The sequence below is a fragment of the Rhinolophus sinicus genome, linkage group LG01 (genome assembly GCF_036562045.2).
Source record: "Rhinolophus sinicus isolate RSC01 linkage group LG01, ASM3656204v1, whole genome shotgun sequence".
Taxonomy (NCBI): Eukaryota; Metazoa; Chordata; class Mammalia; order Chiroptera; family Rhinolophidae; genus Rhinolophus; species Rhinolophus sinicus.
The window spans coordinates 191,248,022-191,275,884 of NC_133751.1; the positions used below are offsets into that span (position 1 = coordinate 191,248,022).

The 27,863-nt window shown below is 45.4% G+C and overlaps 1 protein-coding gene across 2 annotated transcripts in view; it reads left to right on the forward strand.

The window, feature by feature from the left end:
• Positions 1–1,069: 1,069 nt before the first annotated feature.
• The window catches only part of SMARCAL1 (SNF2 related chromatin remodeling annealing helicase 1), a 50,664-nt gene continuing 23,870 nt past the window's right edge, over positions 1,070–27,863 (forward strand). Inside the window, exons 1-10 of one of the 2 annotated variants that reach the window (XM_019727054.2) lie at positions 1,070–1,308; positions 2,441–2,477; positions 2,866–3,749; positions 4,532–4,582; positions 7,522–7,728; positions 10,109–10,159; positions 14,747–14,933; positions 18,579–18,729; positions 20,362–20,520; positions 23,630–23,695. In XM_019727054.2, the coding sequence (XP_019582613.2) occupies positions 2,924–3,749; positions 4,532–4,582; positions 7,522–7,728; positions 10,109–10,159; positions 14,747–14,933; positions 18,579–18,729; positions 20,362–20,520; positions 23,630–23,695 (1,698 nt within the window). In that variant the 5' untranslated portion in view covers positions 1,070–1,308; positions 2,441–2,477; positions 2,866–2,923. The remainder of the gene's footprint in view (positions 1,309–2,440; positions 2,478–2,865; positions 3,750–4,531; positions 4,583–7,521; positions 7,729–10,108; positions 10,160–14,746; positions 14,934–18,578; positions 18,730–20,361; positions 20,521–23,629; positions 23,696–27,863) is intronic. The other variant, XM_074312945.1, reaches the window with a different exon arrangement.

Below are 27,863 nucleotides of genomic sequence, written 5' to 3' on the forward strand. Positions count from 1 at the left end.
TTCTAATATTAAAAGTCAGCCAAGTCCAATAAGACAGGCCAATATCTTTGTCATTTAAAAAAAAAAAAAAAAACTGATTTACTGGTTCAAAAGTTACACAAGTTCTATATGATGATTATAAGAAAATTCAAATAATTCAAAAAAATATATATTCCTGATCCTGAAGAGTTTGGTAAGTTTTTAAATTTCCTTCCCAGACCTTTTTCTATAAGTTTACATACTCTTATAGGTAATAAATTTTTTTAATGGATCGAACTATATGCATGGCTGTGCTTTGCTTTTTTTCTTAACAATATGTCTTGGCCATTTTCCAAAATCCTTAAGTAGAGATCTACCTATTTGTTTTTAAATAAGCTATGTATGAAAACAAAGTAGCATTCATATGTAGACTGACTATAGGGGAATATTACATTTACCACCAATGTGTAAACTGGAGTTGATTGTGGAAGGAAAAGGGTGCTGGGGCTCAGAAATGGGTTAATCTGACTCTGATAGTATCAGTTTACTAATTTTGTTCTTGGGGGCGGGGGGAGCCTTCAGATTCAGAATCACGAATCGCCTAACAAGGCCTTGAAAAAGTTATAGAATAGCCCTTAGTTTTCCCATCTGTAAAAAGGGGATACCAACAATGTGTGTTCTATAAGGTTGTAGTGAGGGTTAAAGGAGATGATTTATTAAATGCTCAGAGCAATGCCTGATGATGACGACGATGATGCTCACTTCGCCTTTGTTCCTGAGATGGGAACTTAAATTGCAAGGTTATCAACTCCAGGAATGGATACCCGAGGGAATACTTTTTATTATGAACTACCAAATCAGTCTGGCCGTCTGCGATGCCTTTTGGAGACCGTTCTGACAACGAGACTCCAGTTTTGGAAACCTCAACGTTGGGACCCAGGCTTTCATGATCCGTGCTGGGCTTAAGCTTTGGGGGAACCGAGGACTACAATTCCCAGGGTGCATCCCTTCAGCCTCGCCCCGCCCACGACTATGCGTCGTTCCGAATGCGGGCCAGGAGCCTGGCCCAAACTACAAATCCCAGAAGAAACTCCAGCACTGCTCCAGTCTTCGGGGTCATCACTCCTACTTTTTGAGGCGTAACTGCGGTCCCGTTGCACGCTGGGAAGTGTAGTTCCTCGGTGACCAAGCACCCTACGCCTTTCAGGCCCAGCCGTTGCAATAAAGCTGGCGAACTGGTCGCGCTCGAATGCCGGTCCTAACGGTCCACCCGGAAGCGTAATCCGGCTCGGACGGCCTCTGGAGACGCGCCTGGGTTCGGGGTCCGCGGTGAATGTGGCTCGCATTCGGGTGAGAAGGGAGACTGGGAGGAAGGCGGACGAGACCAAATGCCATCCTGGAGCAGGGAGTGAGCCAAAGGGAAGGATGAATCCAAGTGGAGATAATACTAAGGGATGGAAATGGAGCGTGGCTCATCCTTACTGCGGGACGGAAGTGAGGCGCGCCCCCCAAATGGGGTAGAAACAGAGGTCCCAGCGAGCGGGGGAAGAGGGGCCTCCGTATGGTGCAATGGCTTTATGGTTTGGGGCTGATTAGTGGGACTTCATCCCATGGTCTTGCTGCCCCTGGCTAATGGAAGCAGTTGCCGCCTCGGGCCTTAACCTGGAGAGTTCGGGGGTGCTGGAAAGCCTGGTGGGAAAGTTACCCAAGGAGCTTCAGGGCTTCATCTGTACCCCGGGAACAAAGCCTCTCCCAATCCCTTCCTAACTGCTGGTGGTTGGAGGAAGTGGAAAGTCTCTGGGGATATTGCCTGGGATTCTGGCCAAAGGGAATCCCAGCAGGAAGGAAACCTTTGAACCCTCAGGCTCCTCTCAGAGGCCTAAAGAGTGCTCTGGGGTGCCCCCTATGTCACCATTATAAGCATGACATGCTATTACACGGGTGGGGGCTATTTAGTCTGAACCAAGGCAGTCAGAGAAATTGGTGTCCAACTCCCTGGTTCTAGAATATTGCAAAAGTGGCTCAGCACGTAGAAAAATGACTTGAGTAAAGAAGCAGGGTACAAAACACAATGTATATAATCATCCTATTTTGTAATAAATGCATATATATTCCAAATATGTGGGATGTGTCTATGGATCTGAATAGAAAACAAATCAGAACTATACTGTAAACTCTGAACAGTAGTTACTGATGGATGGTGAGATTGCAGATTAATTTTACTCTTCATTACGTCTTCATGTAGCATCTGAATTTGTAACAATGAGCATGTATTACTTTTTTTTTCCCCCTTGTTTTTTTCCAAGAGTCACTGGGTTGCGGCGTGATAGTGCATTTTGGAAGGCAGGCCGTAAGGCCAGCTGCGCTATGGGTTGCAGCTGGCCGCCTGCAGATTGGTTTGCCAGGAATGATAAGGGGATTGGTTTCAAGGGGTGAATTTAGTGTGCAGTTTGTGAGGCTAATGCTTTTTTCCTTCTTCCAGGTTGGGAAGAGTCTACGTTAGCAAGTATCACACCATGGTAGGTGGTTGTTTTGATCCATGTCGGTCTAATCCATGTCCTTTCTAGTTTGAAATGTTTTTCTCATTATCTGATGGAATTAGGTTCCACTGCGTAATTTCCTTGGGATCTGATAACACACTTTGTCTAGGGAATAAGAGGGAGAAAAATATTGCCACTGAAATACTGCTTCAGCTTGGATTCAATCTTGCTTTTTGCTCTTTGTCAGGGTCATTGTTTTAGTGTCTGTGTGTGTGTGTGTGTGTGTGTGTGTAACTATAAAAGAAACTTTAATATATCCTTTTGTTCTTGTGCATTTCCTGGGACAAAAGCTTTTAAGATCAAGTTTGGAACAGAAAAAATACATTTCATGTGTATTTCAATCTTTTTTTTTTTTCTCCTTCCTCAGCTTTTGCCACGTTTCTGATTAAAGATTGCCATTCCTGCGTTAGCATTTCCCTGTTAAAATGTCCTTGCCTCTTACAGAGGAGCAGAGGGAAAAGATTGAAGTGAATCGACAAAAGGCTCTGGCCCGTAGAGCCGAGAAATTATTAGAACAGCATCAGAACGCCGGCTCAGGCCCCTCCATCACTACCCACCCTTCCCAGTCCAAGCAAGGCGCGTTCCAGAATCTCCCCAGGGATCCTTCTAAGCCAGTGAGCCATGGTGTCATTTTCAAGCAACAGAATCCCAGTAGTTCATCTCCTGGTGACCAAAGACCTCATGACGCCCGCAGTGTTCATCTCAGTACTTCAGAGCGGGCAGAAGGGATGTGGAAGAGGCAAGAAGAGATGTCCACAGCCTGCCCACACCACAGCCCCCCAAGTCAAAGGACTCTCACTGGGATCTCCCCTCCATTGGCACAAAGTCCTCCAGGGGTTTCCATCCAGCAGCTCGCAGGTTATGAGTTAGGTCAGAGTCATCCTCAGGCATCACACGGGACCAAATCGACACCCTTTGCTAACACAACTCATGAGTCTTTGGCCAAAGCAAAGAGTTCCCAGGATACGCCAGCTTCTTCCTCTGGACAGCTTCCCAGGGATCCTGAATTAGAGGCCACGGCAGCGAAACCCTCCACTTCTGGGCAGAACATTTCTGATGTCCATTATGGCTCGGGACAAGTGACGCCCAGAACAGAGGGAAGACTCCAACAGAAATTGGGGGCCTCACTCCCCAAAGCAGTAAGCTCCCAGGAGGGAATATGTGTAAGGAATGGAGACGGTTTCCAGGTGCAGGTTGGATACAATGCAGAGCTTATTGCTGTGTTTAAGAGTCTGCCCAGCAGAAGATACGGTAATGAGTGTTCATTCAGTCTAGTTCTGTAGATGTTTTGTTTTGTTTTCTATTTCTAGAGTCTCTTTTAATACAGCAGTTCCTCATATATATGAAGAGGGTTCATTGGCACATTCTGTCCATCCAGTTGTTAACATGTTTCTATTTTAGCCTGTGTTTCCTTTTGTCATAGACATTCCTTCAAACAGCTGCCAAAATTGGGGGCTGCTGCATGGCCATATGGAGAATGGATGAATGTGTAATGAGAGGCCAGCTCCGCTGCCAGGTGCTATATATGCATTGTAGCACTTAAGCCTAACAAGTATTTTTTGATGAAAGTAGATGTTTTCATTTTAAAGGCAATGGAACTGACTCAGCAAGGTGAAGTATGATGCTCAGGTTTGTCTGAAGGGCAGAGCCAGGATGTAGCTAGCTAGCTCTGCCATGCCTCCGTGCACACGCCTTCTCATACCTGAGCTTTGCCAGACTACACTGGGTCTCAGAGAACCTGGATTCCAGTCCCACCTCTGCCCTCAGCCCTCTTAGGTAAGGCCCTTAGCATCCCAGGGCCTGACTTGAATTTCACAATATAAAAAGCATTATCCTTATTTATAGTTGCTATTTGTCCTCTCCAAAGATTTTGTAAATCAGTGGGGGCTTGTCAGTCACCTGTTTTGAAGGTAGCATTCATTCATTCATTCATTCGTTCGTTCATTCAGCTTTTATTGAGTGTTCAAGTACAAATCATAACAACAGTCATCAACCTCACTGTGAACAGACCATGTACTTCTGTTTCATTTCAGATCCTGCCACCAAGACATGGAACTTCAGCATGAGCGACTACAGTGCCCTGAGTAAGTAGGTGTGTCGTCACCCCTCGTGCAGAAAATACTGGAATTGAAAAGTTTCTCTGGAGTAGCAGACGTGGTCTCGCTTGTGGGCCCCATCCCAGTGTTCTTCTTCCTTCTCACTCTGGCCAGTCTAGTGAGTCAGCTCGTTGGGTAAAAGTCACTGGTAGTGTTAGCAAAAGCTGGCACTTAATGGAGCCTGCTACGTTCCAGTCTGTGCTAAGCCCCTTACATAGGTTAAGTCTCTTATTCCATAGAACAACCATTTTACAGATGGGAAAACTGAGGACCAGAGAGACTTTGTAACTAACATAGGGTCACACAGCCAATAAATTGTGCAACTGGTATTCGAACCCCGACAGTCTTGACTTCAGAGTACATGTTCCCACTGGCCTGCTGATTCCAGCCATGACGGGCAGCTATGCCAACCCCTGCCCCCAGGAAGGTTTACATCTCAACAGACAGCCCAAATCCTCATAGCACTCTCCATGTGGCTAGTTAACTCGAGAGTGCAGGACTCCAGCCAAGGCCAGGTGTGGGGAGGCCAGGTCAGGATGTCGTCGGGACCCTGCATACACCGCTGTCTTCTGAGATTTTGTTGACAGTCCTACACCAAAGTTTGTCACCTCCTAATGCCTTAAGCCTGCACCTCTTCCCTGCGTGTTCTCATCTCCCAGGAGCCATTTCTATGCCCTTTCTTCCCTCCCTCCCCGCCATTCAAAACGAAAAAGATGAGGATGCATGGTGAGGTCACTCTTGCACAGATTTGGGACATGAAGTAGAATTCTCTGGAGCACCAGTACAGTTCCTGGGGGCTGATGGGACAGCCCCCTGCAGAAGTTCCTATTTCTCTCCTTGGCCTCCATCTCTTAAAACGTATGGTATTAGGTGGTATGCTTTTCTTTGGTATCTGCTGGTGACCTTTTTGCGAGGCTCATTTTTACTGTTATTTTAATCCATTTGTAAGGTGTTGGGAGGGGTAGAGCCAGTCCTCTGGGTTAGAATTACAGGTCTTGACACCTGGTTTTCATGGTTGTGTGGATTAAATCAGTGAATTCCTCTGTCATGATTTTGTCTGTTTTATCATCTTTTTACTCCTGTTCTCTGGCTGCAATGCATGGTGACCTGTATGACTTTGGCGTTTGCAAATTCATTTAGGTTTTCTGTGTGGTATGATTGCTTTTGCTCACTCTCCACATATTTTTTGAAAACCATTTAATGGGCACAAAAGTCTCTATATAGGTTTTGGATGAATTTTACTGATTATGAATTGTTTAGCTCCTTAGCAGTGTTTTGCACACTTGATCTGCTATCCACCACGCTGTACCTTGAACAGTCTTAATGATTGTGGAGTTGTGCATTTATCCTTCTTTTTAAATTTTCGGATAGGTTCATGATTGCTGTGTCTTCTTAGTAGATTATACTTTTCATCAATATAATATGTAAAGACAGTCTCTATCAGTCTTTTTGTCATTTTGGGTGTACCTCTGGATTTTGCTTTTTTAACCCCACCACATACTCAGTGTAGAACATATGGAAAGTATATCAATGTGCAAAGAAGAGAAACTATCCCCCATAACCTCCCTGCTCAGTTAACCACTATTGACATTTTGGTTTTGCTCCTTCCACCCTTTTAAAATATACAAAATTTTATATATGTAATGCAATTTTATCTTGCCTTTTTCACTTAGTATTCCAGCATTGCGTTTTTATTTTAATGGTAAATGTTAACAGTTAATTCTGAGTGATGAAAATGTGGGTGTCCATTATTGGACCACTTTGACCTCTAAAAAAATGATTTCATATTGTTGAACTTAACACTGTTTTTTTTGTGTTTTTGGCTTTTCCAAAATTTCTTCCTAAAAACAATGGCTATATGATATTCTATTGTATGAATGTGTCATAAATTGCTTAAATCATTTTCTTCTATTTTATTGTATCTTTTTTTTCAATTTGTCAATTACCATTGGCATTATTATTTTATAGTAGTTGCAGGTTTTTTTTGTCTGTTTTAATTTGCTCCCAGTTTTTTCCACATTAAAGCTGTAAGAAACACCTTTATCCATAAATTTTGTATTTTCGATTGTTAGTTGGGAGAGATTCTTAGAAGTTGAGTCATTATGATCACTTTTTGCGGCTCTCGCTATATATTACCACATTGTTTTCCAAAAGGTTTTGTTCCCAACTAGCAATACAGATATCTATTTTTGTCATCTTTTAAGTTTGATAAGTAAAAAAATGTCTTTTTATTTCTCTGATGATTTATAGAGTTGAACGTTTCTTAAAATGTTTAATAGTCATTTCCCCCCCTCTCTTGCTAGAGACATCTCTCCTTATCTTTTGTGGTCTTGGTATTTTTTAAGTTTGAGTTCTGTTTATCATTCTTGCAATTATCTTTATTCAGTAGTTTTCCCTTTCAATTCAGTTTGTGTTTTTTGACAGTTTAGTTTTATGTAGTCAAATCTATTAACCTGTAAAATATATCAGTAATAGGTAAAATAAGGTACAAAACTGTGCTCCTGTGGCCCGACAGTCCTTTGTCTCTTTCCCTTGTTCTCCAAGCAGAGAAGTGGCCTGGAAACAGGATTAAATGGGTGATTTCTGGTGGGTTGACTCTAGTGGCTTCTCTGACACAGCAGCAGAAATTATCTAATAAATTGACTCCTTCTGGTGAGATCCCTCTTCCTCCTTTTAGTTTCTGACTTCTAAGTGTTGTAATTTGAAAGCTTAAGGAGCAGAAGAGTTATGTTTAACAAATACTGAAATTCCCAAAGCCCCAGTTAAAGCACTTGCAAACCTTGCCAGTCCAGCCGTGCCTTTTCTTGCCCACCTGCCGGACAGAATGCCCCTTGCCCCCTGCCCCTGCCTCCTCGGCCTGCCTGTGTGTCCCAGGGCACGTGGAAGTCACCCACCTTGACACTTCTGTCCTTCTTCTTCTTCGGCAGTGAGAGCAGCCCAGCGCCTGCGCACGGTCGTCCTGCAGCCTTTGGAAGGGGCCAGCAGTGTGGCGCAGACCAGCCTGCCGTCAGCCTCCTCCCTTAGGTTTGTCAAAGGGCAGTGCATGCTCATCTCCCGGGCCCGCTTCGAAGCCGACATCGACTATTCAGAAGAGCTGGTCACACTGTTTAAACAGATGGATTCCGGAAATTACGGCAAGTTACTGGCCTCTGCCTGATTCCCAGGATGTGCAGTGGTGTGTGATCTCAGAGGAGGGTGTTTTTCTCTCTCTTTCAATATTCAGAAATGACTTTTCTTGGTAGAGCCTCTTGGATCTGCTCCTCTTATTGTAGAACAGTGATACCTACATTGTGCCAGGTCGGGGACACATAGTGGGGCCTGTCTTGTCCTTCAGGGCCTCCCAAAGAGAAGACCCCACAGTTTCCCCAGTCACCTGGTCAGTGTCTTCTTGGTAAAAGTAGGTAAATTCCGGCTTCAGCCATTTAAATCTACCTGTTTATGTTTTGTCCTTAGCAAAGCTTGAAAAACAGATGCTTACCCTAAAAATAAAAATAAACGCCTTTGTGCGGACCAAGGCAACAGCTCTCAAACATGAACATGCTCCAGAGCCACGTGGAGGGCTTGGTAACACAGACTGCTGGGCCCTGCCCCAGAGTAAATATGCCTGCCTCCCCCCCAGAGATACCAAGTAAATTGGTTTGAGGTGGGTCTAGGCAGTGGTATTTTTAAAATCTTTCAGTGAGTCTCGTAATCAGCCAGGATTGACAACCACTGCCCAAAGCTAAGCAGTTTTCCTTTATTTTGGGGGAGGTTCTTCAAAAGCTGCCCCCTTGGATAAGGTGCAAAAGTCAGTTTTAGAATTCTGATTTCCTGGGTTTCATTCTTAGCTTGGGCCATGTTGTCTTACAAAACAGTGTGGCTTTTATGGGTTAATATTCCCATTCTTGACATGGTTGTAGCCTTTCCCTTGGCAAGTAGAAAGCAAACCCTTAACACCTCTTGCCTTTGAAGCATCATGTTCAGACAATGTCGTGGAAGACGCCTCTGTAGAATTACTTGCTCGGTGAGTTTTCATCGAAGGGCTTGGGGCTCCTTCAGGAGGAAGACGGTTCTGCCTGTTACATTTTTATCCTTTAGAGGACAGAGTTTTAACTGGTAAGAGCAGGCCAGTGAGCAGAGTTTCGATGAGATGTGGTAGGCTCAGCCTGAGTCATGGAGACAGCTGCTCACACAAGGGCCAGGATTCTTTGCCTCTCCTGCCCCCTTATGAAGTTCGGCTTCAGCTTGGGGTGGCCCTTAACAGGCAATCTCAGATGACCTGGGTCTTCTGAAAAGTGTGACCTTTGAAATCACACTCCTGACACAGCCTGCTGTTCTGGGAATGTGCATAGCTGAAAGAGCGACACCCCGTCCTGCCCACACTCAGACATCCAAACCCACAGTTGGAGTTTTTGCCGTCACTCCTATTTGCAGACTTTCCCCTTTGCTGCTCGGCCAGTGTCAGGATCCAGCTGTTTTCAGGAAGAATCTCCTGCCCTCTTCCCACAGTAAGAGTAGTCTGTCAGCTTTGGGGCTTTCTGTCAGATTACACCTAGGCTACCTTGCTTTTCTCCGGAATCTGACCCACTATGTCCATAATGCTTTTTCCCTGACCGCCGTGCTTTCCAGTGGTCATACAGAGAAGAATTAAGTTTTGCTGTTCAGAAAGCATTTGTCAAGTTGAAGTTTTCTTGATTTTCTCAGAAGATAGATTAGTGGGGAGGGTAACCTTTCTTAGGTAATTAGCCATTGTTGGATAGTGAGATGCTTACCCTTTAGTTAATTTTGTGTGTAGTTTATGCTATACGATACCAACCAGATGGCCTCATAATAATAATAACAGTAGTCATGATTTAAATTGCTTTATTTTGAGTGCTCACTGTCCCAGGCACACTTTCATAAGCATTTTATATTTAAATTTCCTGTAATCCTCCCAAGGACCCTGTGAGGCAGCGGCTTTAATATCTTCGTTTTTCAGATGTGAGAACTGAGGCACAGAGAAGTTAGGCAACTTGCCCAAGGTCACACACATCTAGGAAGTGGCAGAACTGGGATTTTGACGTAGGCTATGTGACCGTTCCGACCACGTGCAGCTTGTTTCCCATGTGTAGAATGGAGCTGGAAGTAGTGCCCAGCTTAGAGCATAGTGAGGAGAAGGTGGGTGTGAATCTCCTGGTATCATGCCTGGCTTAAAGGAAGCACCGAACAAGTGTAAGCTATAATTGTTACCCCCGATCTCAGAAACTCAGGGCATTTCTGACCTGCTGGGCCATCCCCCGTCGCGTCTCCCCAAAGCACAGTTTGTCACCGCCCTTACAACCCAGTATTGTCGCCGTGACTGTTTGTCTTTCCTCCTGAATTCTGTGAAAACCTCAATGGCAGGCACCCTCAATTTCTGTATCCCCAGTGCCAGGCACAGGACCAGCCATGTCCCCCGAGCTCACTGGAGGTTTATGAAACCAGGGAAGACTGAGTGTGGGGCTGTAGCAAAAGGGCAGAGTATCATGTTTGCTTGTTTGTTTGTTCTCATTGCAGATGTCAAGACCAGGAAGTGGAACTTTCTCTTGGAAGACCACAATAAACTAAGTGAGATGCCCACCTTGCTTGTTTTAGATCATGCTATCAGGAAGCTTTAATTACCTGCCTTAAGTTGGATGTATTTTAAAAGAACCTCCTCCTCCCTGCGTTGCGGTGACATCCCATGCTGTGTGCAGGACAAGTAAAGGCAGAGGTGTTCTCAGGCAGCTGCGTGCCTGTCTGCTGAGATGGTGGTTTTACAACAGCCCAGGTGGACACAGGGCCTCTTCTTCCATCAGGGAGAAGCGGTACCAGTCAGATTCCTGAGGCCGTGAAACCTCCCACCCATCCCAGAAGTATTAGAAGTGAGGGTACGTGGACTTTGGGGACCAGAGGTGAGCTAGGATTGCTCAGTAGTAATCTACTTAGACTCCCTCTAAAAGGAGCCTCTCAATTTACTTCTAGAACCAGACGATCTACCAGAGGCGAAAGCCTAGGCCAGGGTGCGGAAGCTTTTAGTGAGCACTTTGGAGACCGACCAAGGGAAGGGATATGTGTACAGATAAGACTACAAGAAGGAGAAGCCAGTGTGGGCTCCTCAGTTTTCTTCTCTGTGCCCTGCTTGGGTGGGGCACTACATTCTAATGTGCCCGACAAAGGGGGACATGGCCAGAGCCTAGCCTGTCCTAGGATCCCAGTCTGTCACCTGCCTGCCAAGCTGTCATGGTTCTGCTGTGCCTATGCAGCTGACACAGCTGATGTTCCTCCCACTTGACCCCCCTGAAGCCTTGGTGGGCCTCCCAGGCAGTGGTGGGACCAGTCAGGCCAGGAGAGACATGATCCAACCCGGGAGCTCAAAATCATTGGCCCTCATGCCCACCAGGCTAGGGCTGTAAGGAGGAGGGAAAAGCTGGGTTTCTTTCCTTTGTCTCTTTATATGACATACTATGCAATATCAGGTAGATGATTCAGCATTCTGGTTCCATTTGTCCCTTTAGAAAGAAAGGGCTCTTTAATCTATATCTGCCCTACTACCAGAAGTTAAATATAAGGGAAGAGCTTTTAATTCCTTGAGGAAAGACTTGTTGCAAACTCGAGGTTAAGTTTGGATACAATCGGATGCTTGGTGTCAGGAAACACTAGCTGAAGCAGAAAGGATGCTTGACGTTGATCTGAGACTCCATGGCTGCTGCTGTTCGGAACTTGTGATTCAGGGTGAACTATTTGGCCAAAGCTGAATTTTTGATGAACGATAAGGAGTGAATTTTTCTCTCTCGTCCCCTTGCCTTTTGACCACAGAAAGACATGTAAATATGTTAGTTATAAAGACTTGACTTCCGTGGAATGACAAAAAGCAGGATACTTACAGCATTAGCAGATGAATATAATATTGAAAAATCGTGACTCATGGTTATATAATGATTCCAGCTCTTGTGGGCCATAGGCTCCTCGAAATAGCTGATGAAAATGATGGCGTCTTCATCCAGAAAAATACGCATAATGGCCACACTTAAAATTTTGCATTGGGTATTAATTTTACCATGGATCTGGAGTTAAGAATTCTCGATTTTAGGGTTCAGATAGCTTTTCTACGTGCAGTCTTGTGATTATAATGTCTTGTGGAAGGGAAGACTGATACTCCCCCCAGCTCATAAATCGGGAAAAGCTTGGACCCAGAGAAAGGAAACCATTTTTTTCCTTATTGGGAGCATCCCAGGGTCACGATAAAGTCAGTGACAAAAATCAGACTGAAATTGCGATTTTGAGTTTGTAACGTGACCTATTTGGGAATTTAGAAGTCAGATGCACGAACTAAGCGGCAAAAGAGACCGGGCATTGCGGGATACCGCAGTTCCGGTTTAGCTCTGATCCCACCATTCGCGGACGGTAAACGGGAGCTTTGCACCTCTCCTCATCCCTCGGGCTGGTTCCTCATGTGTGAATCTAGGTTATTGACCCTGAGCTAGTGAACATGTGCCTGTAACATGTGCCTAATTAAAAATGACATTAAGACCTTCTGAGTATATGAATGCTCATTGATGATGTGGTGGCAATTGTTTTCTCCAGATCAGGGGACTCTAAGAGCTTTCCCTCTCTGTCTTTTGTAAGTGACTTGAGGCCTTTCCCCGTAGTGAAACTGGCATAAGGCCTTTTGTTTTCCCCTGACTGTCACATCCAGAAGCGTTCTGCATCCCCCTCAGTGATTCCGTCTCGTCAGCTCCCATTTGAAAACATGCATATCTCTGCTCTGCTGCGTGGATCGGTGGTGGTCTGTCCAGGAGCCGTTTCACAGAAATGACTTCTAGATGACTCAGTAGCCAGGCAGCACATTGCTGTCAGCTCCTGCCTCGGGGAAAGGACAGGAGCCCAGTCACTGACAGCGAACGGGGGCTTTCTCAGAATCACACCCAGTCGGCTGACATAGCAGCATAGGGTTTTGGAGACAGTTGGTAGGAAACAGAGGAGCCCAGTTTTTTTTTTTTTCCTCTTGAGTGGCTGAAAGAACGTAATGCTTATAAAGCACTACATTTCACACCAGCTGGATTATCAGCCATTTCTTAGTTTTCATGAGGTGAGTTCTGAAGATCAGTAGGATTAAAATGAAAATGGTTTCTGAAAGCACATGGAGGGTGCAGTCTCCTGAAGTGTGCAGAAATCAGCACGCTCACATTTAATTTGGAGGCATAAAATGTATTTCTGTGTCAATGTGGACAGTCTTCTTTTATATTAAAGCTGTCAGCCTTACCTAATTCCTTATCCTGGTGATTCTGTTCTTGCAGACTATTTCCAGAAATAGCTGCTACATATTTAGTGAAGGACGGAAATGGATTTAAATGGATTGAAAATACCAAGCAATTTAAGGGACCAGTAGATGGCTCAGCCCTCCATTTGCACACCGGTGTTTGCAGTGGTAGCCAGTTGATGGTGTGGCAAAAGGCTTTTGTAATACCTTGTGAAGATATGAAGAAAAAAACATGACCATATGGAATAGAGAACTAACAACCTTACAATTTCAAATAATATTGGGTAGAAATGAAACATACCCGGTTTTTTCTTTCCTGAGGATAATTGTCGCCTCGATGGGTTACCATGATTCTCCCAGGGTGCTCCTGAAAATATAAAGGATAAAGAGCAATTGAGGACCTGTAAACAATGCTCACTCTTCTAATTAGATTTTTCAAAGGCCAGTACTAAAAAGGAGGAACATGTAGAAAGCTACATCCCGTAGGACAGCAGGCTGTGATTAGTAGTTTAATGATGATTCTACCAATCTCTAGGTCTAGCATCTTTTCTCTAACTTGGTCATTTTTTAACTTGTTTTTCCCTGCCCTTCCCCCAAGTGTATGTTTTATTTGTATCTCTGGGTTATTCTTTTTCTGTTTCTCTATTGAATAAATTATTTTCCCCCCTATTTAATTTTAAAATCAGCTGAGGCTAAGTTCTTTCAAAGAGCAAAATCAATGACATGAATTTGCTTTCATTTCCATGGAGACATCAGGTAATTTCTTTTTCCCACTTGGGTTAATGGCCCTCTGACTAGAGGAAGAGATTTCCCCATTCATTAGATAGAGGTCTGGAACCAGCACACTGGAAGGAAAGTAAAGACCCCTACATATAAACTTTAATGGAAAGAGTCAGAGTCATGGTCACTTTTAGCAATAGTTTAGACTTTGAGCTTAGCAGGGGGTGGTAAGCTTTTTTGTAAAGGGCCAGATAGTATATCTTCTAGGCTTTCTGGGCCATGCAGCCTTTGTCTCAGCTATACGACTTCACCATTGTAGCCTGAAAGCAGCCGTAGACCATAAACAAATTGGCACAACTGTGTTCCAGTAAAACTATTTACAGAAACAGGCCATAGGCCGATTTGCCCCACAGGCCTTCACTTGCCAACACCTGCTTTAGAGGATAAGTAGGGAGCTAGCAGGTCACCTCCAGACTAATGGATTTTCTAGCTGCTTCACCCCTGAGTTCACTACTGTAAATCTCACCTCTCAAGGGGAAATCATTATTCTTTTATGGAAAGAGTCAAGCGTGCAGGGCCACATGCATTGTTGCACTATATGTGGCCTTTGCATGGACTCTGCCCATTGTTTGTAAATAGGACTACCATCCATCCTTGTCTTTCTCGGAAACACCTAACGGCTTCTCTGTACAGAGCACAGTGCTTCCTTGCCTGTTACCAGCAGGTTACAGAGTTCTCTGACTTCTCAAACATCGAAACCAAAGTAAAACATAAGGACAATGGAAACAAGATTTATTCATTCTAAGTCTTGCTTTTTCTGGGCTGATTTTTTGTTTGTTTTTAAGAATATGGGTCCTTATTTATTGGAATGGGCATACTAGGATGATTTTTAAAATTACTGTAGGTTAAAAAATGGGTGATGAAAACACTTCGTAGTTCTTTCTGGTGTGTGTATAGTGTAGAAAATCAATTTTGTATTACTGATTGCCCTCTTATTTGCAGAAATTAAGGAATAGCGAGGGAAAACTAGTTCTCTGGGATACATCTGTCAGTCACTGATTTTCTCTCCAGTTTCTTTTTTGAGAAGAAGCAGAATTTCAGCCATTGAACTTTGTATTTTGAAGCCCCTTCTCTTTTCACGAGATCTCTTGGACATAAGACTCCAATTCACATGCCTCTGTTCTCCTTCCTAGTTGAAAGGGCACGCTCTCTTCCACAAGTTCAGCTGAGTCCTCTGCCCAAGACACTCACCCTGGCTTTCGCTTCTCAGATGGAGAAGACGTCTCTCAGTCCCACAGCAGACATCCCTGAGACAGACCTTTCCAGAGTGGACCCCAAACTCGTGTCTAGTCTGCTGCCCTTTCAGAGAGCTGGAGTCAAGTAAGTTTTTCATCTTCCACTTGCTCAGAGTTCATCACTTACCACCAGCTGTGTTCAGATACTCCTTCTTTTATGAATTCTTATCTTTCACAGGCGTCTAGAAGCATCTAGGCATTAAACAGCCAGCTGTGCAGTTACCAAAGCCTGATTGTAACCATTGATTTAAAATTCCATGCTTTAATCAGGACCCTATTGCCAGTGTGCAGAAACCCAACTCACACTAGCTTAAGGAAAGAGATTTCTCAGGGGGCATGCAATAGAAAACCCAGGGTCTCTAAAAGCTCTCATCAGGATTCTGTCCATCTCTCAGCTCTCCTTTCTTCTTGGTTTGCTTTGTTCTCAGCCAGATGCTCCTCAAGTGTGGTGGCTGTGGTTGCCAGGGGTTTCTGGCTTGTACCCATCAGCTCAGCAGCCCAGTGGAAGCACGCCTTTCCTATGGGTCCACCACTGAAATGTGTGAAATCTGGTGCTGATGCTGGAACCAGCCAGTCACTGGGGCTGGGGGCCTTGGAGGTCCTGTTGGTGAGGCCGGGTGATAGGCTACCCCTGAGCAAGAGGCAGGGGGCCTGCCCCACACTAATTACCTGAGCTGAGAGTGGGAGGTGGTAGTTTTCCAACAGGAAGTCAGGGTGCTCTTGTGATAGAAAGAAAAAAGATAAACCCATGTGCTGACCTGTCCTTTTTTCCAGTTTCTTGGGAGAAGTAAAATCACAGGTTTGAATTTGCTTTCTGGTGAAAATATGGGAGATCGAGAAGAGGAAAGAGAGGGTCTTGATAGTCCATCCAGAAAAAATAATAAAAGCTGGATCTGTTACTAGGTGGTGTGGTTGGAGGAGAATCCTGAGCAAGGGAAGGAACTAAATGGTCAATGGCACAGACAAGTGAAGACAGCCTGCCTGCGTGCAGCCCGCTGTGGTGTTTTGGTTAAAGCTTGGCTACTGTCTCGGACAGATTTTCTTCTGTGTGTGGTTTGGGCACAGTCACACCTTCCTGCAGTCCCACGGCCCCAGCCCTGCCCGTACCGTTTCTTCCTTTCCTTCCGGCTTCCCTGCCTCTTAGTAACACACTTTGCCATTTCAGTCCTTCATCTGTTGTGATGTCCTTTGGGCCTCCTTTTACTCAGGCTCAGGGCGGTTTTCTCTTTTGCTCTCTCTTCATCTGGCCCCTTCATTAATGCTGAGCGAGAGCTTGTCCACCCTGCCTGGAGTGTCAAGTTCTTCATGGCTCCGGCAGAGATCCTTGGGCACGTGTGGTACGTGCCGGCCATGCCGGCTAATCCTGTCTCCACTGAGGGGCTCTGTGTGCGAGGCTTCCCAGGCCGTGTGCGTCAGAACGGAGCATGGCCGGCAGTTTCCAGCCTTTTCTCTATGGCTCTAAAAGTGCTAGTGGTGCTTATACTTTTTCTTCTTCGACAGTTTCTAATTAAATCTAGATTTTATCTTTTATTCTCTGAAGAGGGCTGTCAGTTCCACGTTTGTTTGTTTGTTTGTTTTCATATGTAAGAACTACAATCAAAAACTCCCTTAAACTTACAGAGCAAAATTTTTTCGATATACATCAGCTTCCGCTAATGACTAAGTAAATGGTCTCTCTCAAGAGACGAGTGAGTCGAGGCTCAGAAAGACGGCCGTCTGCTTACCGTCACTCCGCTTGCAAAAGGGGAACTGGGGCTTAAATCCGTGCTTTCTAATGATGAGTGCAGTGTTTCTTCTGTTAAGCCAAACCACCCTGTAGAGGATGGCATTCAGCTGTGTGATTGTTTCTCTATCATCCCGGTGTTTTCTTTGTTCTCACTTTTGTCATTTGGTTCCTCAGCTGGGCAACCTACCTCAGGGCAGGGAAAAAGGAAAGACCTTGAAATTCAAGGGTCCATTCTGCTTTGAGAATGACCAGATGGACTAAACCGTGTCATAAACGGTTGTGCTGAAGGGGCCATAACAGAAGGCCCTCTGGGTTGGGTGCTCCCTGTCTGCCCTGGGCATCCGTTTCGTAAATCAGAAAGGGAAGTAAAAAAAATGTCTTTTCACACTTGCCCTCCCTGCGTCTGTCTGAGTCGTGGGTTGATCCCGGAAATGGTCCAAAAGATTTAACCGAGGCAGGTGTGCCTAGAGGAGGCTGGGCCTGTTCAGAGAGGTGAGGTGGCACCCTGCCTTTCCACTGAGGGAATACGGTGGCCACGGCCTGAGGGCTGCTGGAAGGAATGACCCCTCACTGGGTGGGCTGTTGTGGCTGCTGGGAGGACAGAGAAGTGCTGTGACACAGCACCTGTTGTGTGCATGCGCTGGGAGCCCGGGCGTGCTGGCCACACGCCGCCCACAGATCTGCTACTCTATTTCCCACCTTTGTCGAACGCTGGCCTTTCAAGGAGAGAAACGCTATTTCCAGGCAATTCAGAAAAGCCCCATGCAGCCTCGCATTCTTGTCAGCCATTCCAGCTGCTGATGAGAAGAGGTTACATTCTCTGTCTTTACTGTGTGAGAGGGAACAAAAAAGAGCCAGTGGCCTGGCTTCTCCAGTGTCTGAGCAAATGATCATTTTTTCAGGAATTCAGATGAAAGAGGGCTGCTATTTGGAACAGGAGACCAGACACCTGGCACGCAGGATCCTTTTAGCTTTTCATTGAGTCATCAGGTGACTTGAGCAAGACATTTTTACTGTTTGCATCTCGGTTATTTTCCTCCTTTTTGTGGAGTAATAGGAGTAGCAGTAAGAGGAACATTCCTCCCGGCACTTACACGATGGCGTCAGCATGTTTTAAGCGCTTTCCATATGAACTTCTTGAATCCTTGCGACAGTCTCAGGGGTGGGTCCTGTGATTTCCACCGACAGCCAAGGCACAAGCTTAGAAGACTTGTACGAGGTGTACAGCGTCTAAGTGGTGGGGGAGGGATTCCAACCCAGGCCAGTCGGGCTCCAGAGGAGTGGGATGTGCCCTCACTCACCAATTGTTAGCGAGAGTCGTCGCACTGGAGGCCGTGGGACCCTGGAGGCTGCCTGCTAGTGAGCACTTGGGCTGAGCAGCAGTGCTGCTCCCTCCCAGACAAACGCCTGCCCCACCCTTTCCTCTGCCCATCCTCCTCCTCCTCCTCCTCCTCCTCCTCCTCCCCAGAACTTTCTGTCCTTGCTGCCTCCTTCCCTTTGCCCTTAGCACACGACACCCTCTCTGATCTTCAGAAAGCTGTATTTTGACCCCGCCATCTCTTTCTTTCCTCCCCTTCTAGGCAGGTCTCTCACGGAAACAATTGCTCCCCTCCCTGCCCCTCATTAGAGACTGTTCCCACTCTACCTTTCTCATCCCCCTGGGCCTCACCTGCACCGGGCTGAAGGTGACTCCCTTATTATAAACTCCCTCCCTTGGCTTCCATGACCTAATTATCTTCTAGAGCTTCTGCCTACCTTTTGGCCACCATTTCACACTTTCCCTATTTTGACTCTTTTTAAAATTATTATTATTCTGCCCCCAATTGGCTCCTGCTCTTCCCTCTTTGGGGAGCAGGCCTCTTCTTGTGAGCAGGGCCCGTGTTGGCTGGCATGGTAGCCCACACTGGGCCATGTGTACCGCTTGGTACGTGGTGGTGTGATGGCAGGTAACTCGTGTCCCTGGGACATGAGTTGTGTCACTGCCCTTACCTTGTCTGCTTTCAGTTTTGCCATAGCAAAAGGAGGCCGTCTGCTACTCGCTGATGACATGGGCCTGGGGAAGACCATCCAGGCCATCTGTATCGCCGCCTTCTACCGGAAGGAGTGGCCGCTGCTGGTGGTGGTGCCATCGTCTGTGCGCTTCACCTGGGAGCAGGTCAGTTCTCTTTGTGTTGTGATTTTAACAAAGAAAGTTTTCCTCAGGGTAAGAGTAATCAAATAACAGCTTGGGGACAGGGCCTGGGATCTTTAAAGACCCTGTTTCAGCTGAAGGCAGGAAGGGAGATGAAATAGCCTCCCAAGTCGAGGCTAGGCGCATGGGTTTCCAAATTAGAATCAGGTTTTACCTTTAGGGAAGAAAACCAAAGGGCTTCTTTGCTCAGGCTTGCTTCCGTCTATCGGCAGACACTTCCCGAGTCCTTCTTGCACCCCTGCTAATAGCACCTCTCATCTGGACCACACTGAATTTTCAAACTATTTTGACCTCCTTCATTTTTCTGTAATCCCATAATAGCCATGTGCAGTAGACACACTAGATATTAGTCCCCTTTACAGATGAGAAAATGGAGTCCCAAAGGGGTTAAGCTCTACACTTACTGCTACTACTGATGAGGAGCTGTGCCGGGCCTGGACGTCGCGTCCCCGACTTCCTGGCTCGGAGTTTTTGTGCTCTGTGGAGGGTGGTGTGGGCAGGGCAGGGCGTTCGCTGTGTGTAGGGTACCTTTATGGCTGAAGACTCTGACGTGCCCTCAGCTGTATCATCATCAGCCTTGAGCTTTGTCTGCCATAAATCCAGAGACCAGAGTGCTGCTGTGAAAGGAATAAAAATCCTTGAAGTAGAAGGAAGCCCCAGTTCATCGTCTGCAGCTTTTCCCAGCTTTATGCTCTTCCTGGTGGTGTTGGCTTCCCCAGACCGTGACCTCTTCCTGAGTCCCTGGGAACTGCTCCTGGAGAAGAGGCAGCTCTGCCTGCAGCCTGTCAGCCAGCCATGTGCACAGGCACTCCCTTCCTTGTGGAGAGAAACCAAAACTTTACAAATGGATGCTGCAACTTTATCCTGTGCTTGTGACCTGAATTCTGCCAGTACCTCTAGAAACTAGTAATTCAACACAGATTTATTTTGTGTGTGTTAGATTCCCACAGAACCCTCAAAAATTCTGGGGAAGAATCACATGGTCCGATGAGACTGGAGAAAGAGCCAGCACTCCCGGTATCAGAATAGTGTTGGCCCAGGCACAGCACCTGAGCGCTGACATGGAGGCACCTGGTGGCCTTCTGTTGGCTCTAGATATTGGCTTTGGCTAGGGATGGCAAGTTCTCTGGAGAGAGCAGGTGGCTTTATAGAAAATATGGACATAAATATTTTCATCGTCATCAGTGCCTTCAGTATACCAAGCTCTGCTGAAACTTCCTTTATAAAATTTCTCTTAAAACAGTCACATTTCCCCATAGAAACGTGCCATCTAGTGAGAGATTACAGAAAGGACATCCACAGACACCACAAAGTGACTGCTCTGACTGCACTTGGCTCGTGAAGGAGGGAAATGTCCTGTTAGTGGAAAGTGAAGGGGAGGGGATGGATGAGGAAGATGGAGGTGGTTGCTGTTCGTGGGGACAGGGTTACAGCAAACGCAGGAGGACGTGGAGGGACACAGAGCAAGTTTGTTTTTCAGGGAGTATTAACGTTGGTCCACACGGAGAGAGTGCAGTTGATGGGCTGGCTGGGGTCGCAGCTGGCGCTGCTGGGCTTGATTGACATCTTGGTTTTGTTCCCTCCTGTCATCCCCAGGCCTTCCTTCAGTGGCTGCCGTCCCTGAGCCCAGACCAAATCAATGTCGTGGTGACCGGCAAGGACCGCCTGACCGCTGGCTTAGTCAACATTGTCAGTTTTGACCTTCTGAGCAAGTTGGAAAAACAGCTAAAAACCCCTTTCAAAGTTGTCATCATAGTAAGTGACTTGACAAAGTCTTTAAGGACTTTATCTCCTTGGAAACTTTCTTCTTAAAAGCCCCGAGAACTTTCATACCTGTACTCTCACGGAGCCCCACTCAGTCTCTAGGAGAACAGAAGTCATTGTTTTTATTTCATGGGGAGCTGATGTTTCATCTCTCTCAATTAGCGGGTCTCAGCCCTGGCTACATGTTAGAATCTCCTGGGGAGCTTTTTGAAAAATGTGACGTATTAGGTCTGCATTGGGGGTTGCTAGCCTATCTCTCCCCAATGTGAGGGCATGGATGGAGGCCAGCCCATTGGTTCCAGACCGCCCCAGGCTCCAGTAACTGCAACCTGGACAGCAAGACCATGTGCCATCACCTGGGCCCTCTTGTCAGAATGTCTCAGACACGGAGTTCAAACAGTTAATAAGTTTTTCTCCAGTCAATATGTAGGCACTCCCTCCCCCTAACCTCAAAGAAAGCACTTTTCACTCTAAGTTGTTTTTTTAAAGATGGCTTTACTTGAGTCCTGCTCCTGTATGTGATAGCATATCTTCCAGTTACTGGCCTGCCTTCCTTTAGCCTCTCAAGAGACTTGGTGCTGGCACCTCCGTCAGTACTCAGTGTGTGGCATGGCTCACAAGTGAAAAGTAGGAAAGGTGTGCAGTTTCTCCCACCCCCAGGCCAGGGAACCGCTAACAGACATTCAGGGGCAAAGTGTGTGGTGGATGATTTCCAATGCAAGTTTACCTCCATTTTTCTTTTTGGAAAAACAGTGAAACCTGATGCCTCCAGACGATGTGAAAGGTTCTTCTTGATTCAAATGTGTGAACTTTAAGAGCCAGTGGTATTTTCCTTCTCTTAAAAATAGAGTTGTCGCCTGGCAGTGGAGAATTCTCGATGCTCAAAATCAGGGTGCATATCTTCTCCACCAGGAGAGAAAGGAGTTTTTAGGAGGCCCCAAAAGGGTAAAGCCTCTGAGTCGCATAGGTCAACGAGATTGCAGTAGAGACTCTGTGCCTTGGGTTTCCCAGCACGGGGCTGGCTGTTGGAGGCCGGGGAGGGTGCAACCATCTGTGTTCATCTAACCAACCGTTGAGTGCCAGCTCCATGCCCTACACAGTACTATGAACTAAGGTGTGGAGAAAAGACAGTCAGCCCCGGCTCTCTAGGGAACCGCAATCCAGTAGGACAGACAGACACGTGCACAGATCACCAGATGGTGATACAGTGTTTTCACAGACGTGTGGACCAAATATCATGGGAACTCAGAGAAGGGAAGGAGCAGCCACAGGTCCTGACCTTGGGGATCTATGATTATGATTTGAGCATGAGTACCATACTGTAGCATAAGCAAACTTAAATGTTTATTTGTTTCAAAACTAGAAGGGTAACGAGTCTGAAGGAGTCATTTCTGGTTTGGCACAAATTCATGTGTGGCTTTGAAAAAATATTAGCATGCATGTGAAATGAAAACATTGAAAGAAGTACCCCGGGGTGAAGACGATGGTTTTCTACGATGTGTAGGAGGAATGATGCCTTCATTTCTTGAGTGTTTTCTTGTATCAGGTATTTCACCTGTAATCGCTGATCTTCCCGATGGCCCCCTATGGGAAGATATTATCCCCATTTCAGAGCTGGTGAGACTGACAATGAGAGAGGTTACTTAATTTGACCATAGGCCCGAAGCTGGCAAGATAGAGAGTCATTGCTTAAAGCTGGATTGCACCTAGCTTTAGAATTCACGTCTTTCTGTGTCCAACTCAGTGCTTAATCTGCCATATGATTTTTGGCAAGCCGCTTACCACCATTGACAGTTTGTTCTTCAGTTAATTAAGATCTCTGTCCTCTTCTGACTTCAGAGAAATGTTGTAGAAAGGACTAAAGTGACAGTTCTATGTCACACTTTTGTATATGAAGATACAAGCCATTCCTTGTGGTGAGTTATATAATAGTGGTTCGTTATAATTGTGGTACATTTTTACCCATTGGTTAAAAGGGTCCAGTCCCTTCCACATACTCTGGACTTTGTGCTATTTCTTTCTATAAGCCCCTTTTTCTTGGCTGTCGTATGGCTCATCATCAGACAGGAGTACGAATGTTACACTCCAGGTTTCTGGGAGTAGATACAGTGACATTTGGGGATTCATCTCACACTCCCCTACATTGTGTTTTTGAGGTCCTTTTTTTGGTTCATTTTAGCTGAAATGGAGCCAGGGGCGTTTTCTTATAGACCATCTTTAGTGACCGAGCTAGGATCTCCCCGGTGTTCCCACCCTATGGTGACTGATACCACTAAGCGCTTACTAAGTGGCAAGACTGTTCTAAGGGCTTTATGTGTGTGACCCCGCTTAAGATCTTGGACATCGCAGTACACGATGTACTGGAATTATACCCATTTTACAGATGGAGAAACTGACACTATAGCGAGGTCAAGTAGTTGCTCAGGTCACATAGCAAGTAACTTAAATGTATATCAAAATAGAAATTTTCTCCTTAAATACTAAGAATGTATTAGTTACTCATTTGGCTTTGGAAAGTATGACATATTCTAGTTTGCTTATGCACAGAATGCAGAGCTATAAATAACCAAACTCCATGTTCTAAACATGGCAGTCAGGAGTCATGTCTTCCCTTCTCCAAGTTCCCACAGTACTTTGTCACACCTGCCTCAGTGACAGCACTTATAGCATCGTCTGATCAGTTGTCAGTGTGGCTGACGTCCTTCCTGTACAGCGAACCCCTGGGGGTGAGGGCTGAGCCCCAGGGCAGGGCACACAGTAGGTCTTCAGCCCACTTTGCTCCAGTGCCACGCAAAGGTCAGGTGTGTCTTAACAAAGCAGAAGTCACCTTTCAGCAGTTTGTTCAGTGCAGCCTGTGAGGTGAGTAGGGCAGGGGAGTCGCTACCCATTTTATAGGTGGAGAACTGACTCGCCCAGAATGTAGTGGGAGAAGCTGCTCCAGAGCCTGGGTCCTTACCGCAGGCCCTCCGCTGTCTCCTGGAATGAGGAAGTGCTGAGGGAGCATCCTCGATTCCCTGCCATGCCAGGTCATGCTTTGTGTGGGCTCTGTCTCCGTCCACTCAGCATTTGACCTTACTCACCTATGTGACTTGCTTTTCAGGATGAATCTCACTTCCTCAAAAACATTAAGACTGCTCGCTGTCGCGCAGCTATGCCCCTCCTCAAGGTGAGTCCTGCTGAGAACAGACTCGGAGCCTGAGCCCACTCTGCACTGAGGTCCTGCATAGTTTGCTCAGGCTGCCAGGAGGTCAAGGAGAGCAGGGGCTGCCAATCCGGGCTGTGGGCGTGACTTAGCATTGACTTAGGGCTGGGGTGCTAGATTCCTGTTTCTTCCTAACGTCCTGCTAAGGAACTCGTGGTTGGTGCGGTCGCCTGTCTCTCAAAAGGTGAAGACCTGTGGAAGGTCACAGGCCAGGTTGGGACGGCAATCCACATCCTCCTGGGCTCCTCCTAGACCAGACAGAGGGACGCCTCCAGCAGCGTGTCCTGAACAGCTCAGGAGAAACTGCCTGTCTTCCAAGTCGCTTCTGGGGCAGAACGCCCATGGTGCTGAGGGAGATGAGCTGTACGGGCTGAGAACCAGGCCAGTGCGTATCAGCAAGAAGCGTTGGCAAAGCTGAGACGTGCCATATAATCCGGTGCCCATTTCTTGGGCCACCCTTTCTGGGGTGGCCTAAACTTGTGCCTGAGCACGTTGGCTGGTTGAGTCCTGGCCTCAGAGCAGGTGGGGGTGTGTATACAGTGTCGCTTCAGATCTTCATGTAAAGGTATTCTCTTCTGACAGGCGTGAAGTGTAAGGTCCGTGTTTCATCTGCACACACTGCCGTGCCAGTGCCTTGTGTCCCGACAGAGGGAAGGCCCCTAGATTTTCTTGCATCTTTTTGTAGTGACCTTTTTCTAAATATTGGGGGGGAAAATAGTACAATTAGAAAAGTAGCTTTTCCTCTCGTAACAAGGTAGAAATCTCAGAGATGAGATGTTGAGGGAATTGACTTTGGTTTAGGTAGACTGAGCAAACAAAAGCATGTGTTTATGTTGTGCTCCATTAAAGCAGCTTTTGTGTTAACACCAGCATTTTAAAACTGCAGCTTTTATTTTATTGTTTAAAATAGAAGCTTTAAGTTGTATGTAAACTAGAGAAAACAAATATGCTAAATGTCAGTGAAGCTTATTAGCATTTGAAAATGAACTTGCTTTTTCCATCTCCCCGTAACACACACACACACACACACACACACACACACACGCATGAGTGTCAACTCACTTCATATTTGTTTCATTTTAGGCAAAGCAAGTAATATGATAATAACAAGTAATACGACACACCTTCCAAAGCAGGATTATGTCATAGGCTCCAAACTTAAAAATAAAAGTTCTTTACTTAAAAACCTTGATCCTTTGCTCATTTTACCCATAAATATTTATAGGTCAGGGGCCATTTATGGACACACATAAATGTGTTTCCCAGAGTGGTGACCCTTCTTTGGGGAAGCTTTAATATATTTTCTTTTGAAAAATGTTAATACACCTGGGTACCGTGATTCCAGTTTTATAGCCATAACTAAAATTAAATCTGTACCCCTGGTTGTTTAGACGAAAGAAACTGCAGAATGGGTAGATTACATCATTAAAAGTATAACAGGGAAGCTTCTTAACAATGATCTTGTTAATGCCCCCGTTGCCTGAGCAGCGCCGCTGGACCACATGCTGGTTTCTGAAATGTGTGCTTCTGAGCCCGACCTTTTAAAGCAGCATTTACATCTTTAATATCTTGGGTGTATCTCAAAGTGACATATTTAAAAGAATTCTTTTTTAACTGTTAACTAGTACATATTACTCTGCATTTGCTGTAGAACTGGGATGAATTAACATTAAAATAGGAGCCATGAATATAGTCTGCTGTTGATGAGGGTGTCTTGAAGCCATTCTCTTCCATAATGGTGACTTCACATGATGCTGGACCATCAGCAGGGTTGAGTGGAGGTGGCGGTGAGGCATTCTGTGTGACGCTGTTGACCGAGGCTTTCATCTCTCTGCTGTATTTTCATCTGGATTGGAGTTTCTCAACCTCAGCACTGTTGACACTTTGGGCTGGAAAATTCTGCGTTGTGTGGGGACTGTCCTGTGCTTTGTACTACGTTTAGCAGCATCCCTGGCCTCTGCCCACTAAATGCCAGTAATACCCCCGAGTTGTGACAACCAAAATTGTCTCCAGATATTACCAAACATCCCCTGGATAGCAAATCACTCTTCCCCATCTCTATTGAGAACCACTGACCTAAGTAATCTAAGGAAATGAATCTAAATAGTTTGGAATAAGACAGTTGAGAAGAAGTAAATATACCTTAAAAAGCCATTTATAAAGGGGTGAAGGGAGTCAGTGGTGTGGTGACGGATAGTAACTAGACTTTTGGTGGTGATCACTTTGTAGTGTATACAGATGTCGAATTAGAAAGTTGTACACCTAAATATTACATAATAAAATAAAACTATATGAGGACCTAATTTAATACCACTTAATTGTTCCTCTGACTTGTGCATCTCTTAGAACTATTTTCTGATCATTAATGTTTTAAAATTTTTCAGCAAATGTGCATGATGAAGTAGATAGATTATGCCATGCAATCTTTGAGATAGCCAGGCCAGATCACGTCCAGAAGATGTGGGTTTCGTAAATGGCAACAGCAGCCACTTGCGTTGGACATGTTGATTAGGTGATAAGAAACTGGTGTCATTGTCCCCTGGGAAGTGTGACAGCTCTCTTTCCCCAGAGCAGCGTTTGCCTGGGCTACTAAGCAAGGTTCTGTTTTCATATACAAATGTCGTAGGCAAGTCAAAACTATAAAGGACATCTTTATAATCACCTTTAAACTCTCCAACAGTGAAAACCACTGTTAGCAGTTTGGTTATTTTCTAACCAGTATAAGGCAAGATCATAATTTTTAATGGTTTTGGAGCGTTCTATTACATGGATACATTTCATAATTTAACCCTTAGTGTTAGACATTGTTTTGCTGTTACATATAATTCTGCAAGTGAACATCACCCATATATTCATAACTTGCATACTTTCTCCTTATAAGACAAATTTCTGCACTCAGAATTGCTGTGTCGTAGTTTAACCTTTTGCTAGATGCTTCTGAAGTCCAGTCTGGGTAGGCATAACCGTCTTCACTGAGTTCATAACTGGACTCAGCCTGAATCACAAAGTCTTTTTCTCTACACAACTCTAGCACTGAAGGTTATCAGTAATCTTCCTTTTTGAGCAATGAGATATATGTTCAGGTTTTCTTTAGCTGTGTTCTATTTGCCGTGCTTTTTACTGTTAAACAAGTATTATAACATTACTAACAGTATCCGATTATTTCTTTAGAGGGAAAAGCCCCAGAATCCCGTAAATCCTTTCCTAATAACTGTTTCTCTTTCTGTGTGAGCAGAATCATTTTTATATCTCTATTGATTGGCTAGGTGAGGTGAGAATAGTGGTCTAAAATGGATGAGCTTTTTCCTTTTTCATTAAAATAGTCAAAATGGATGCTGTAATCAAGTCCTACAAAAGAGTATACAGAGAAAACTAACTCTCCCGCCTCTGGACCCTAGTCCCTTGATCTTTTTCCCCAAAGGCAGCTGTAGTTACCAGATTTTCAGATTTTCGTCTAAAAATTAGCCCATGCCCACATAAGTACATGCATGTATGTTTCCTTTCTCCCTTCTTAGAGTGTTCGGCAACCACATTTTTGCACCTTCCTTTTTTCTCTTAATAGTGTATCTTGGGACTCATTCCACCTCATTCCAGGTAACTTGACCTCAGTCTTACAAATAGGACTCTACTATATAAGTCTGTCATAATATGTATTGTCTGTTCCCTTTTTTTTTTTTTGTCTGTTCCCTTTTGATGGATTTGTACCCAGGCTTTGGCTGTTACGTACAGTACCACAGTGACCATCTTTTCCTGTGGTATGCAAGCGGGGAGTGGAAAACCCAGTTCCTCTGTGTCTAGGAGAGGTGGCTCTTTGCCCCTCAAGCCAGAGGGAAGAGAAGTGTCAGCTGGGGGGTCTGCTCTCTACCCCAGTATGACCAGGCGACAGGAGGAGTCCCTGTGGTCCAGCTGTTCCGGTAAATTTTCTCAATTTATCACAGAATCAGTCTTAAATGAAATGATTGGAATCTTATACTTAAGTTAAAATAGACTATTTTTTTCCAGAGGGGAAAAAACCCCACTTTAGTGTTAATTTTAACAAGTGTGCTATCTTGATAATACTCATACGCAAGTGTTTTGCATGCCTCGGAGGTCAGAAATGGCATAACTGTAATCAGCCATAATTATACCCTTT